At 43.6% G+C, this 15,755-nt stretch overlaps 1 protein-coding gene across 1 annotated transcript in view; it reads right to left on the reverse strand.

Annotated features, from left to right (window-relative positions):
* The window catches only part of LOC111975623 (serine/threonine-protein kinase STK11), a 33,371-nt gene that overhangs the window by 10,138 nt on the left and 7,478 nt on the right, over window positions 1-15,755 (reverse strand). Inside the window, exon 9 of the mRNA XM_024004052.2 lies at window positions 11,455-11,657. Within this exon, the coding sequence (XP_023859820.1) occupies window positions 11,455-11,657 (203 nt within the window). The remainder of the gene's footprint in view (window positions 1-11,454; window positions 11,658-15,755) is intronic.

Raw genomic sequence — 15,755 nt, forward strand, 5'->3', positions numbered from 1 at the left:
ATTGGGTATGGACCGATTGGAAACAGTTCAAACAAGCCCATAAAGGTCTATTGTGGAAAGATAAATAATGTAATCTCCTTGAAAACCAATATAATAAAAAAGCTAATGAAAACAATTTCCATCCCTTCTTATCTCTAAGAAGACAGAATGGCTAAGAATGGCTGATTTAGTTTTTGAACTTCACAGTGGTTATAAGAGAGGAGGCAGTTTGGCCAATCTTCTATATTATGACTCAGGTAGGCGAATCACTGCAGTCAACAGGAAAAAGTAAAACATTAACCCAAAACTAACCCATACTAGAATGAGTCATTAAAACAGGCAAATAGCTGTGTGGGCTTATCATGYCATCTATCAAATGTACTGCTATCAGTTAACAAAATCAGAAGATTACAGGGACACAGGAACAATCCGATTTCAGATTAGATTCCTAGATGCCATACAATCTAATCTTCACTGTTTCCATCTTATCTTTTGATATAATATGCCTGATGGGCTTTTTGTATGAATTCAATACTGGATCCCTGTCGCTTTGAGGGAGTGAAACGCGTAGTTGCTATAGCCTTGAAATATATAGTGTGTAATGTATCCTACATCACAGCCGGTGCCTAGGGCTTTAACAGTGGACCAAGAATGACTATACCGTGTCTCTAACCGGACCCATGACCACCAACAGCATGCAGTAATTAGCAGAGGCAGGCGAGGACTTGAGCGCTTCTAGCACCTTATGTTACAACATTTGTACAAGACAGCCAATATAAGTCTACCTTCAGGCATTAGCTACTGCTATACTATATTACTATGACAAACTGTTAGAAATGTGAGAAATGACCAATGCTAAACCAATGTCCTCAATGCAAAACATAAATATCAATACTCCATATAAATATGTGCACATCACAGCAAGTTACAGACAGAGAGAAAAATAGTTCTACTAAGGACAGTAGAAAAGAACCCAACAACCAAGTCCATGGACATTCTCAGAGCATGAGGTACTCAACTTCATCTGCTCCCTCCTCTTCCAGACTCCTCTCAGCGATGACCTTGTCCAATCACTAATTTCAGCTGGGGCAAAGTGACTCACTGGTCCAGAGTAGCAGCCAGCCAGCCCACAGACTCACTGGGCTGATGCAATTACAGATAGACTGACCAGCTCTTCCGGGAGACGGATGGACTCACTCACTCAACAGTATATAGATGACACCTGGGACAATTCAATATCCTCCTGAGGACAGATCTGGGATGATCATCTAATCCAGGGCTCTCCAACCCTGTCCCTGAAGAGCTACCATCCTGTAGGTCTTCGCTCAAACCCTAATCTACCCATCTGAACCTAATAATTACCTGCTTGACAAGCTGAATCGGGTTAGTTAAAACAGGGGTTGGAGCAAAAATAAAACTACAGGAGGGTTGCTCTCCAGGAACAGGGATGGAGAGCCCTGATCTAATCAAATAATGGCGACAGAGGGGATGGCCGCCGTTTTATGGGCTCCTGACCAAGTGTGTTATTTTGTGTGTTTGTGCTGATCCTATTATTTATTTATATATATATATATATATAAAAAAAACTCAGCAAAAAAACAAAAAAATCCTCTCACTGTCAACTGCATTTATTTTAAGCAAACTTAACATGTGTAAATATTTGTATGACCATAACAAGATTCAACAACAGGCATAAACTGAACAAGTTACACAGACATGTGACTAACATAAATTGAATGTGTCCCTGAACAAAGGGAGGGGGGGGTTCAAAATCAAAAGTAACAGTCAGTATTTGGTGTGGCCACCAGCTGCATTAAGTACTGCAGTGCATCTCCTCCTCATGGACTGCACCAAATTTGCCCGTTCTTGCTGTGATGTTACCCCACTCTTCCACCAAGGCACCTGCAAGTTCACAGACATGTCTGGGGGGGAGTATGGCCCAAGCCCTCACCCTCCAATCCAACAGGTCCCCGACGTGCTCAATGGGATTGAGATCCGGGCTCTTCACTGGCCATGGCAGAACACTGACATTGCGGTCTTGCAGGAAATCACGCACAGAACGAGCAGAATGGCTGGTGGCATTGTCATGCTGGAGGGTCATGTCAGGATGAGCCTGCAGGAAGGGTACCACATGAGGGAGGAGGATGTCTTCCCTGTAACGCACAGCATTGAGATTGCATGCAATGACAACAAGCTCAGTCCGATGATGCTGTGACACACCGCCCCAGACCATGACGGACCCTCCACCTCCAACTCGATCCCGCTCCAGAGTACAGGCCTTGGTGTAACGRGCATTCCTTTGACGAATAACACGAATCCGACCATCACCCCTGGTGAGACAAAACCGCAACTCGTCAGTGAAGAGCACTTTTTGCCAGTCCGGTCTCGTCCAGCGACGGTGGGTTTGTGCCCATAAGCGACATTGTTTCCGGTGATGTCTGGTGAGGACCTGCCTTACAACAGGCTTACAAGCCCTCAGCCCAGCCTCTCTCAGCCCATTGCGGACAGTCTGAGTACGGATGGAGGGATTGTGCGTTCCCGGTGTAACTCGGGCAGCTGTTGTTGCCATCCTGTACCTGTCCCGCAGGTGTGTTGTTCGGACGTACCGATCCTGTGCAGGTGTTGTTACACGATCAGCTGTCCCTTCTGTAGCGCTGTCTTAAGCATCTCACATTACGGACATTGCAATTTATTGCCTGGGCCCCATCTGCAGTCATGCCTCCTTGCAGCATGCCTAAGGCACGTTCACGCAGATCAGCAGGGACCCTGGGAATCTTTCTTTTGGTGTTTTTCAGAGCCAGTAGAAAGGCCTCTAGTGTCCTAGGTTTTCATAACTGTGACCTTAATTGCCTACCGTCTGTAAGCTGTTAGTGTCTTAACGACTGTTTCACAGGTGCATGTTCATTAATTGTTTACGGTTCATTGAACAAGCAAGGAAAGCAGTGTTTAAACCCTTTACAAGATCTGTGAAGTTACTTGGATTTTAAGAATTATCTTTGAAAAGACAGGGTCCTGAAAAAAGGGACATTTCTTTTTTTGTTGAGTTAAAAAAATATATAAAATCTCCCATCGTTTCATATGACCGAAAAGAGCTTCTGGACATCAAAACAGTGATTACTAAACTCGTCAGATGTGGCAGGGCTTGCAAACTATCACAGATTACAAAGGAAAACAGAGCCGCGAGCTTCCCAGTGACACGAGCCTACCAGACGAGCTAAATGCCTTCTATGCTTGCTTCGAGGCAAGCAACACTGAACCATGCATGAGAGCACCAGCTGTTCCGGATGACTGTGTGAGTCCTTTAAACAAGTTAACATTCACAAGGCCGCAGGGTCAGACGGATTACCAGGATGTGTACTCTGAGCATGCGCTGACCAACTGGCAAGTGTCTTCACTGACATTTTCAACCTAACCCTGACCTAGTCTGTAATACCTACATGTTTCAAGCAGACCACCATAGTCCCCGTGCCCAAGAACACTGTCTAAATTACTAAATCGCCCATAGCAATACCATCTGCAGTCATGAAATGCTTTGAAAGGATGGTCATGGCCCATATCAACACCATCATCCCAGGCACCCTGGACACACTCGAATTCGCATACCGACCCAACAGATCCACAGATGACGCCATCTCTATCGTACGCCACACTGCCCATTCCCACCTGGACAAAAATAACACCTACATGTGAATGCTGTTCATTGACTACAGCTCATCGTTCAACACTATAGTGCCCTCCAAGCTCACTAATAAGGACCCTGGGATTAAACAACTCCCTCTGCAATTGGATACTAGAATTTGACAGGATGCTGAGGCTAGGCAACAACACATTCGCCGCGCTGACCCTCAAATCAATCACCTAACCTCAGGGGCGTGTGCTTAGCCCCCTCCTGCACTCCCTGTTCACCCACGACTGTGTGGCCGCACATGACTCCAACACCATCTTTAACTTTGCTAACACAACAACGGGGGTAGAACTGATCACTGACGACGATGAGACAGCCTACAGGGAGGAGGTCAGAGACCTGGCAGTGTGATGCCAGAACAACAACCTCTCCCTCAACACCAGCAAGACAAAATGAGCTTATTGTGGACTACAGGAAACAAAGGGCAAAGCACACCCAAATTTACATCGACGGGACAGTAATGGAGACGATCAAGAGCTTCAAGTTCCTCCGTGTTCACATCACTAAGGACCAATCATGGTCCAAACACACCAACACAGTCATAAAGAGGGCACGACAATGTCTCTTCCCCCTCAGGAGGCTGAAAAGATTTGTCATGGGCCCTCGAATCCTCAAAAAGTTCTACAACTGCACCATTGAGAGCATCTTGAATGGCTGCATCAGCGCTTGGTATGGCAACTGCTCGGCATCCGACCACAAGGGTGCGACAGAGGGTAATGCGTATGGCGCAGTACATCACTGGGGCCGAACTCCCTGCCATCCAGGACCTCTATAGGAGGCAGTGTCAGAGGAAGCCCTAAAAATTGTCAAAGTCAGTCTGTTCTCTCTGCTACTTACTGCACAGCAAGTGGTACCGGAGCACCAAGTCTGGTACAAAAAGGCTTCTACCCCAAAGCCAAGACTGCTGAACAGTTAATCAAACGGCTACCCGGACTTTCTGCTTTCCACCCTTTACATACATAGTACTTCAACTTTTTTTTCCTAAAAACATTGACATTTGTGTCATGGTGTGGGTCCTTAGTAGGTCGTAGTGCAGTGTACAATGTCAGCAGCATTCCCTTGGCTCCACCAGACCCGACGGTCTCCTCTCCTGCACTAGATAAGCGTCTGGCTACATCAGATTATTATGAAAGAGAAACGGGAGGACGAGGAAAAACCAAATGGAGACAGAACAGAAGGAAATTCACAGTCTCTTTTAGATATGAGCGTGGCTCGTCAGTCCCAGACAATCACCTCCCATTACCATCTAGTCTACCCAGAGATGACTAATTACTAATCAGGCTGGAGAGAAGCCACTTCCTCCCCTGTGTGTGTCTGTGGATTTGTGACAAGAACAAAGGTGGCTGACACAGAGAGGTAGTTGGAGGATGGTGAGTGAGTGAGTGAGTTGGGGTCAATTCAGAATTTAATTCAATTCAACCCATGAATTTAAAAAAAATTGGCCACACCCCAACGGAAGCAGAATTTGAATTAAAGTAGCATTTAACTCCCAATTCAAAATAAATTCAAAACAGACATCAACAACACAAATCTCATTTCTTTTACAAAATAATTTGTCAAAAGCTTCTGCCATCTGACCCTTTTTTTCAATTTTAATGTAGGAGAACATAACACATWAGATCTGGTAAAAGATAATACAAATAAGAAAAACATGCATTTTTTGTACCATCATCTTTGAAATGCAAGAGAAAGGACATAATGTATTATTCCAGCCCAGGTGCAATTTAGATGTTGGCCACTAGATGGCAGCAGTGTATGTGCAAAGTTCTAGACTGATCCAATGAACCATTGTATATCTGTTCAAAATATTGTATCAAGACTGCCCAAATGTGCCTAATTGGTTTATTAATACATATACAAGTTCATAATTGAGCACTCTACTCAAACAATATCATGGTATTCTTTCACTATAATAGCTACAGTAAATAAGACAGTGCAGTTAGAATAACAAGAATATAAGTTTTCTGCCCATATCAGATAGATCTATGTCCTGGGATTTTTGTTGTTGTTGTAACTTACAACCTCATGTTAATCACATTAGCTCAACTGTCCTACGGGGGGGGGGGGGGGGGGGGGGGGGGGGGGGGGGGGGCGGCAGATCCCGTAGAGGTTAAAGAATACAGATACCATTTCAAATATTAAGTATAGTGTAGAGAATATATATTTTTCATAACCAAAGTCAATGTATTTTCAGCTGGTGTACAAAGCAGAAAGGAAAAGATGCAAAAACAAACTTAAACGGGAAGCATAGAAATAGTGCACATAGAACAGACCGACTGCTTCTTAGACTTGCTTTCAGTGAGAATTAGAGCTATAACACAATTTCTATGTGAATTTGGTCTGTCACCCAAAAAGTTACATATGGCAGCTTTAACTTGATTATATAACTCAAATGATGTCAAACAGTATTTTCAAATCAAATCAAAGTTTATTTGTCACGTGCACCGAATACAACAGGTGTAGACCTTACAGTGAAATGCTTACTTACAGGCTCTAACCAATAGTGCAAAAAAGGCATTAGGTGAACAATAGGTAAGTAAAGAAATAAAAACAGTAAAAAGACAGTGATTAAACACTAGCGAGGCTACATCCAGACACCGGTTAGTCAGGCTGATTGAGGTAGTATGTACATATGGTTAAAGTGACTATGCACACATGATGAACAGAGAGTAGCAGTAGTGTAAAGAGGGGTTCTCGGGTGGTGGGTGGCAGGACACAATGCAGATAGCCTGGTTAGCCAATGTGCGGGAGCACTGGTTGGTCGGGCCAATTGAGGTAGTATGTACATGAATGTATAGTTAAAGTGACTGTGCATATATGATAAACAGAGAGTAGCAGCAGCGTAAATGAGGGGTTGGGGGGGGCACACAATGCATATAGTCCAGGAAGCCATTTGATTACCTGTTCAGGAGTCTTATGGCTTGGGGGTAAGAACTGTTAAAAGCCTTTTTGTCCTAGACTTGGCACTCCGGTACCGCTTGCCATGCGGTAGTAGAGAGAACAGTCTATGACTGGGGTGGCTGGGGTCTTTGACAATTTTTAGGGCCTTCCTCTGACACCGCCTGGTGTAGAGGTCCTGGATGGCAGGCAGCTTAGCCCCAGCGATGTACTGGGCCGTACGCACTACCCTGTGTAGTGCCTTGCGGTCGGAGGCCGAGTAATTGCCGTACCAGGCAGTGATGCAACCAGTCAGGATGCTCTCAATGTTGCAGCTGTAGAACCTTTTGAGGATCTCAGGACCCATGCCAAATCTTTTTAGTTTCCTGAGGGGGAATAGACTTTGTCGTGCTCTCTTCACAACTGTCTTGGTGTGTTTGGACCATTCTAGTTTGTTGGTGATGTGGACATCAAGGAACTGGAATCTCTCAACCTGCTCCACTACAGCCTTGTCAATGAGAATGGGGACGTAATCGGTCCTCCTTTTCCTGTAGTCCACAATCATTTCCTTAGTCTTGGTTACGTTGAGGAATATGTTGTTATTCTGGCACCACCCGGCCAGGTCTCTGACATCCTCCCTATAGGCAGTCTCGTCGTTGTCGGTGATCAGGCCTACCGCTGTTGTGTCGTCTGCAAACTTAATGATGGTGTTGGAGTCGTGCCTGGCCATGCAGTCGTGGGTGAACAGGGAGTACAGGAGGGGACTGAGCACGCACCCCTGGGGGGCTCCAGTGTTGAGGATCAGCGTGGCAGATGTGTTGCTACCTACCCTCACCACCTGGGGGCGGCCCGTCAGGAAGTCCAGGATCCAGTTGCAGAGGGAGGTGTTTAGTCCCAGGATCCTTAGCTTAGTGATGAGCTTTGAGGGTACTATGGTGTTGAACGCTGAGCTGTAGTCAATGAATAGCATTCTCACGTAGGTGTTCCTTTTGTCCAGGTGGGAAAGGGCAGTGTGGAGTGCAATAGAGATTTCATCTGTGGATCTGTTTGGGCGGTATGCAAATTGGAGTGGGTCTAGGGTTTCTGGGATAATGGTGTTGATGTGAGTTATTACCAGCCTTTCAAAGCACTTCATGGCTACGAACATGAGTGCTACTTTATGTTCTTGGGCACAGGGACTATGGTGGTCTGCTTGAAACATGTTGGTATTACAGACTCAATCAGGGTCATGTTGAAAATGTCAGTGAAGACACCTGCCAGTTGGTCAGCACATGCCCGGAGCACACGTCCTGGTAATCAATCTGGCCCCGCAGCCTTGTGTATGTCGATCTGTTTAAAAGGTCTTACTCACGTCGGCTACGGAGAGCGTGATCACACAGTCATCCGGAACAGCTGATGCTCTCATGCATGCCTCAGTGTTGCTTGCCTCGAAGCGAGCATAGAAGTGATTTAGCTCGTCTGTCAGGCTCATGTCACTAGGCAGCTTGCGGCTGTGCTTCCCTATGTAGTCTGTAACAGTTTGCAAGCCCTGCCACATAAGACGAGCGTCGGAGCCGGTGTAGTATGATTCAATCTTAACTCTGTATTGACGCTTTGCCTGTTTGATGGTTCGTCGCAGGGCATAGCAGGATTTCTTGTAAGCTTCCGGGTTAGAGTCCCGCACCTTGAAAGCGGCAGCTCTACCCTTTAGCTCAACGCGAATGTTGCCTGTAATCCATGGCTTCTGGTTGGGGTATGTACGTACAGTCACTGTGGGGACGACGTCCTCGATGCACTTATTGATAAAGCCAGTGACTGATGTGGTGTACTCCTCAATGACATCGGAAGAAACCCAGAACATGTTCCAGTCTGTGATAGCAAAACAGTCCTGTCGTTAGGCATCTGCTTCATCTGACCACTTTTTTATAGACCGAGTCACTGGTGCTTCCTGCTTGAATTTTTGCTTGTAAGCAGGAGGATAGAGTTGTGGTCGGATTTACCAAATGGAGGGTGAGGGAGAGCTTTGTACCCGTCTCTATGTGTGGAGTACAGGTGATGTATAATTTTATTCCCTCTGGTTGCACATTTAACATGTTGATAGAAATTTGGTAGAACTGATTTAAGTTTTCCTGCATTAAAGTCTCCGGGCCACTAGGAGCGCCGCCTCTGGGTGAGTGGTTTCCTGTTTGCTTATTTCCTTATACAGCTGACTGAGTGCGGTCTTAGTGCCATCTGTCTGTGGTGGTAAATAAACAGCCACGAAAAGTATAGCTGAAAACTCTCTTGGCAAGTAGTGGGGCCTGCAATCTATCACAATATACTCTACTTCAGGCGAACAAAATCTAGACTTCCTCAGATTTCGTGCACCAGCTGTTGTTTACAAATATGCACCGCCCCCCTCGTCTTACCGGAGTGTGCTGTTCTATCTTGCCGGTGGCAGCGTATATATCCCGCTAGCTGAATATTTATGTCGTCCTTCAGCCACGATTCCGTGAAACATAGGATATTACAGTTTTTGATGTTCCGTTGGTAGGATATTCGTGATCGTACCTCGTCTAATTTATTGTCCAATTATTGGCACGTTGGCAAGTAATATTGAAGGTAACGGCAGCTTTCCCACTCGCCTTCTGTGGGTCCTCATGAGGCACCCGCTCTGTGTCCCCTGTACCTGCGTTTCTTCCTCTTGCAAATAACAGGGATGTTGGCCCTGTCGGGTGTTTGGAGAATGTCTGTGCGTCTTGCTTGTTGAAGAAAAAAACGTTGTCTAATCCGAGGTGATTGATTGCTGTCCTGATATCCAGAAGCTATTTTTTTGCAGAAACATTATGTACATTATGTACAAAATAAGTTAAAAATAACACGAAAACCCCCCACATAATAGCACAAATGTTGGGCGCCCGTAAAACTGCTGCCATTTCTTCCGGCGACATTTTATCTGTCATGTTAGGTAGTTCACTTCCATTCTGAGTGGTTGATCTAATAACGCACTTCTGGAAAAGTTTCTATCTAATAGTTATAAATAGAGTGGAAGGAAGTAGAGGTGGGCTGGAGGGACTTCATTAATTGTATTCTTCCTTTCATGTGAAAAACGTTGGGAAACGAATAGCATGTCTAGAGTGATGTGAGCAGAAAAAGAGCACCGGCCAACGCAACACGGCTGTTTGATTGGCGTTAATGTTTGTTCCATTCTACCGATTTCCTGCTTTTTTCCCCCAAACACATACAGTTGAAGTCAGAAGTTTACATACACTTAGGTTGGAGTCATTAAAACTCGTTTTCAACCACTCCACAAATTTCTTGTTAATAAACTATAGTTTTGGCAAGTCGGTTAAGACATCTACTTTGTGCATGACACAATTCATTTTTCCACAAATTGTTTACAACAGATTATTTCACTTATAATTCCAGTGGGTCAGAAGTTTACATACACTGAGTTGACTGTGCCTTTAAACAGCTTGGAAAATTCCAGAAAATGATGTCATGGCTTTAGAAGCTTCTGATATCCTAATTGACATCATTTGTGTCAATGGAGGTGTACCTGTGGATGTATTTCAAGGCCTACCTTCAAACTCAGTGCCTCTTTGCTTGACATCATGGGAAAATCAAAATAAATCAGCCAAGATCTCAAAAAAATAATAATTTGTAGACCTCCACAAGTCTGGTTCATCCTTGGGAGCAATTTCCAAACGCCTGAAGGTACCACGTTTATCTGTACAAACAATAGTACGCAAGTATAAACACCATGGGACCACACAGCCGTCATACCGCTCAGGAAGGAGATGCGTTCTGTCTCCTAGAGATGAACGTACTTTGGTGCGGAAAGTGCAAATCAATCCCAGAACAACAATGATACTTTTGTACCCGTTTCCTCCAGTATCTATATCCACAGTAAAACAAGTCCTATATCGGCATAACCTGAAAGGCTGCTCAGCAAGGAAGGGGTCATTCCTTGCTCCAAAACTGCCATAAAAAAGCCAGACTACAGTATGCAACTGCACATGGGGACAAAGATCATACTTTTTGGAAAAATGTCCTCTGGACATTTGATGAAACAAAAATAGAACTGTTTGGCCATAATGACCATCCTTATGTTTGGAGGAAAGCCGAAGAACATCATCCCAACCGTGAAGCACGGGGGTGGCAGCATCATGTTGTGGGGGTGCTTTGCTGCAGGAGGGACTGGTGCATTCACAAAATAGATGGCATCATTGAGGAATTATTATTTTTTTGCATATATTGAAGCAACATCTCAAGACATCAGTCAGAAAGTTAAAGCTTGGTTGCAAATGGGTCTTCCAAATGGACAATGACCCCAAGCATAGTTCCAAAGTTGTGGCAAAATGGCTTAAGGACAACAAAGTCAAGGTATTGGAGTGGCCATCACAAAGCCCTGACCTCATCCTATAGAAAATGTGTGGGCAGAACTGAAAAAGCGTGTGCGAGCAAGGGGGCTTACAAACCTGACTCAGTTACACTAGCTCTGTCAAGAGGAAATTCACCCAACTTATTGTGGGAAGCTTGTGGAAGGCTACCCGAAACATTTGACCCAAGTTAAACAATTTAAAAGGCAATGCTACCAAATACTAATTGAGTGCATGTAAACTTCTGACCCACTGGGATTGTGATGAAAGAAATAAAAGCTGAAAAACTGAGTTTAAATGTATTTGGCTAAGGTGTATGTAAACTTCCAACTTCAACTTTAGATGTTTAATATTCTCATGGATGTAATGCACAGTTGACACTATTGTCCAGGGAACCCTTTACTTGAAGCCTCCACCAARCCCTACATAACGCTGTTGTAACAATAACATACTGTATTTATGTTGCATGTACCTTATCTGCCTACCAGCTGTAAAGTTCAGAAATCAAAAGATTCTTCTCCGTTTCTCTATCGCTCCACCTCGCCATCGATCTCTAATCCCTCCATCTCTCACCTGTCATAGTGAAACCCTGAGAGTAGATGATCTCTCCGTCTCCGTAGAAGAGTTCGTCGTCATCCTCGTCGTCCTGGTCGGCGTAGCCGTGCAGGTTCTCCAGGTAGGGCAGTACGGTCATGCTACGCCACGCGTCCCTCCGGTCAGCACTAGGGGGCATGGGCACCAGGGGCTCCGTTGCAGGGTGCTTCTTCCTCACCCAGCTGAAACCACAGAACATTGGTTACAGAATTAACATTCCAGAAACTTAAAATGAGATACAATCTTTGTTTTGGGCCCCTACTTCATTTTTGGGGGCGACATATGCCTTTCATTTTGGACCCATCAAGCTTATTCTTTATTTGTGCAGCTAATTTAGCGTTTATTTAGCCAGGTGAGTCAGTTGAGAACCAGTTCTTAATAATGCTCAAGGCAAAAAACTCAGTGACACCTTATTTGCTTAAAGGGATACTTTGGGATTTTAGCAATTAGACCCTTTATCTACTTAACCAGAGTCAGATTAACTTGTGGATAAAATGTGTATCTCTGTGTCCAGTATGTTAGAGGTAGTTTCACAAGACAATGCTAAATAGTGTTACCCATAGACTTCCAGTCATTGTGCTAATGCTAGTTAGCAACTTCCTTCAAACTTCACACATCTGACTCAGGGGAAGTAGATAAAGGACCTCATTGTCAAAATCCCGAAATATCCCTTTCTTAGAGACTMACCCAGAAAGACTCACCTGTAATTGCTGCCAAAGGTGATTCTAACATGTATTGCCTCAGGGTTGTGAATACTTATGTCAATTAGATATTTCCGTATTTCATTTTCAATACATTTGAATAAAAAATAAACATTTTGTCACTTTGTCATTATGGAGTATTGTGTGTAGATGGGTGAATTATAAATTTGTAGAATCCATTTTGAATGCAACAAAATGTGGAATAAGTCAAGGGGTATGAATGCATTCTGAAGGCACTGTATATGTAACATATGCAACATCCTTGTTAAATGTGTGAAAGAAACTGCTAAAGGGGGAATGTCCCAGGGCTCTGCAGCTGACATGTAGAGGAACATGGGGACAGGCTTTGACATCTCTATGACAAAGAGGCAAGCTTCTGTAATATGCCACGTCATTAGGCAGTGTGTGTTCTCTCCAAATATAATTTCAATTATTTTAAATACATTTCAAAGTAAGAATTTCTCGATTTTGTCCTTTGAAGATACATTCTAATATTCCACTAATTGTATTTGGAAATACAGTTGGAAAGTATCGGCGTGTATTTGATAATACTCAAATACACAGGCAAGTGTATTTTCAAATACAAATATTCCCTTGCATTTGAATCCAGGTCGGTTTGGTCCTAGAGTTTTGAAATAATGTATTTGGAAATAAGTATTTGAAAATAGTTTCAAATAGCAGGCCGTTTATAGAAAATTAGAAAAATACTCCTAATACAGGTAGTTGATTCAGCACCACATTATTAGAAAATACTCAAATACATAGAGTGAGTATTTAAATAACAAATACTTAGATAATGTATTTGAAGCTAGGTCTGGTTCTCTCTTACTCATTTACACATCAAATAGCATGCGCGCACACACACACACACACACACACTAGGGGCATGGTGGAAACAGCTGGTCTCTCCCAAGAGCACAGGCCTTTCATGCGTTTCATATTAAAAAAGACACTCCCTGTCATCCATTACTATCATAGTAATTTGACATGCAAATACTCAACTACTGTACTGAAGTACAGTACAGAGAGAGACTTGTTAGTGTAAAAAGCCTACTCCCAAGCCAGCTTCAAAGCCAAATCTCCAGTGTCATCACATTGGGCTAACTACTAGTAATGGGGGGTTCCCTCGTCTCTCTGCAGCAGACATATGGTGAGCAATATGTTTGGAACACCAAATCGCAATAAAATCACAATACAGTATCGTGATGATATCGTATTGTGAGGTCCCTGGAAATTCCCAGCCCTAATAAATACAGGACAACAAAGTAGTCTTTGCAGCCAGGCATGATTTGCTCTGAAGTGGGCAGACTATAAGTGCGGATTGAGGACAACAGAAGCAGAGCCGCAATGCACAACAATAGAGCGATGTGTCATGACAACTGACCAATGATTTCTTTGTCATTCTCACTGCAGTATGTGTCACCACTAAATCTCCTGCATGTCATGAAGCAGAATCATCTTGACAGGGCTCATATTTTAGGAGACAGAAATGTCCCACGTCCCCTTCCTCCTATTGCCAGAAATAGTGAAGAGCTAAGCAACACACTATGTAACAGGCAGCTTCCTTTCTGAGAGGAGTGAGTAATGGTAGAGAGGCCTGTGGAGACCTTGGCCTTTTGTTTCGTAACACATGGAGCGTCAGTGACGACAGCCTTGCCATGGGGCCACAGAGGTAGGTGTATGTGCGCACAGTATGAGTGCGTGTGTGGGTGCATGCTTTTTCTGTACATTGTGACGTGGGATTGATTGTGTGCGTTTTCTGTACGTTGTGTGTACAACTCTTCTTTTACGTTCAATCTACACCTCCGTCCAAAATCTTCTCCATCTTTTCCATGATTATAACAGGACACACTCCCACTCACTGCTATTCGCTGATCAAGTGCTGCAGCCATTCTCCTCCACCTCCGCTCACTAGTTATATAAAGAAGGCTAACCAATGGAATAAGCAGTTACTTAAATATAAAATGCAAAATTGTTGGTCCCATGGGTCATGAGCTGAAATAAAAGATCACAGAAATGTTCCATACAACATTCCACAGGCCACAATCAACAGCCTGATCAACTCTATGAGAAGGAAATGTGTAGCACAGCAAGAGGCAAGTGGTGGTCACACCAGATACTGGCTGGTTTTCTGATCCATGCCCCTACTTAAAAAATAAAATAAAACATTTAAAAAGGTATCTGTGACCAACAGATGCGTATCTGTATTCCCAGTCATGTGAAATCCATAGATTAGGGCCTATTGAATATATTTCAATTGACTGATTTCCTTATATGAACTGTAAKTCAGTCAAATATTTGAAATTGTTGCATGTTGCGTTTATATTTGTGTTCAGTGTATAATTATGATGTGGATTTAAGACAAGGCCAGTAAAATGTGTAGGGTAGGATAATAAGTTGTGTGTGTGTGTAGGGTAGGATAATAAGTTGTGTGTGTGTGTGTAGGATAATAAGGTGTGTGTGTAGGGTAGGATAATAAGTATCAAGCCTCCATAAAGCAGCCTAGTGAAGCTGCTTCACCTAACGAGAAGGGGGCCCCTAAGGAGCCGGGACATTAAAGTTGCATCAACTCCAGCATGGTGTCGCTACCCATTGTAATTCTCCTTAATGTTAATATTTGCACAGAGCTGGGTAATTAATTTTAAAGACCCATCTGCCCTTTTGCCTGGTTAAATATTTATACTTTCATTTTTCTCCAGCTCCTTTTTACGCCTCCTTWTCCTTGGTTTATTTTTATCCTTGGTTTATTTTGGCATGGCCACACATAGAAGGACCACATATGAAGGAGKAATTGATTACATACTTTTGAATAATTGCTTGTTATTAACATGCACTAAGGTAGGTTAGGCAACACGGGGCGCACTACATCCTATCATGATGTGCAATCCATACATGGAAGTGAAAGAAACTTGAAGTTAAAACACATTTGCTATCAAATTAATAAACTAWGAATAAGCCATGTTAATAAACTGAATATTGAAAAAGCATATGCTAGACATATCTAAACCAACTCTAAAACATAGTTCATTTAATGCAATGCAGTGCTCGTAGACCGCTGCGCCACTCGGGAGGCCAACATACATACACATACTTGTAATGAACTATCTACACTACCTGTTTTCAMCATTTTTCTCTCATTCCATTTTGCACCCAATACAGCGAGCCAAAATGAAATAGGATTTTAAAGCAGTTGAGACGCCCACGGTGAATACAATACGTGATTTTCCCTCCCTCCCCGAGCTCTAGCATCACACAGATACGCTTCAGTCATGTTGCCATGGTAACTGCAGCCGGCATTCACCAGAGCATCAGCCCATGTAGTCAAGAGTCTTTAAGGGCTTGGGGGGGAAAAAACTGGAAAGTTTGGAGGAGAGAGGGAGCGATAGATTGGCTGGGCAGGGAAATGCTGCCAGTCTGACTGATGCCTTTTTAACTACAGCTCATCAGAAGCCCTGAGGTAGCACCAAATAAGGCAACAGATCTCACTACCACATGACTTCTTGGTGATGTTACATAGAGGCATACAAAAAGTTGGAAGCATAATTGGTTGTAACTAGGGTTGAATAGRYGGAACCCGGT

This window comes from Salvelinus sp. IW2-2015, linkage group LG16 (assembly GCF_002910315.2).
Source record: "Salvelinus sp. IW2-2015 linkage group LG16, ASM291031v2, whole genome shotgun sequence".
Lineage (NCBI taxonomy): Eukaryota > Metazoa > Chordata > Actinopteri > Salmoniformes > Salmonidae > Salvelinus > Salvelinus sp. IW2-2015.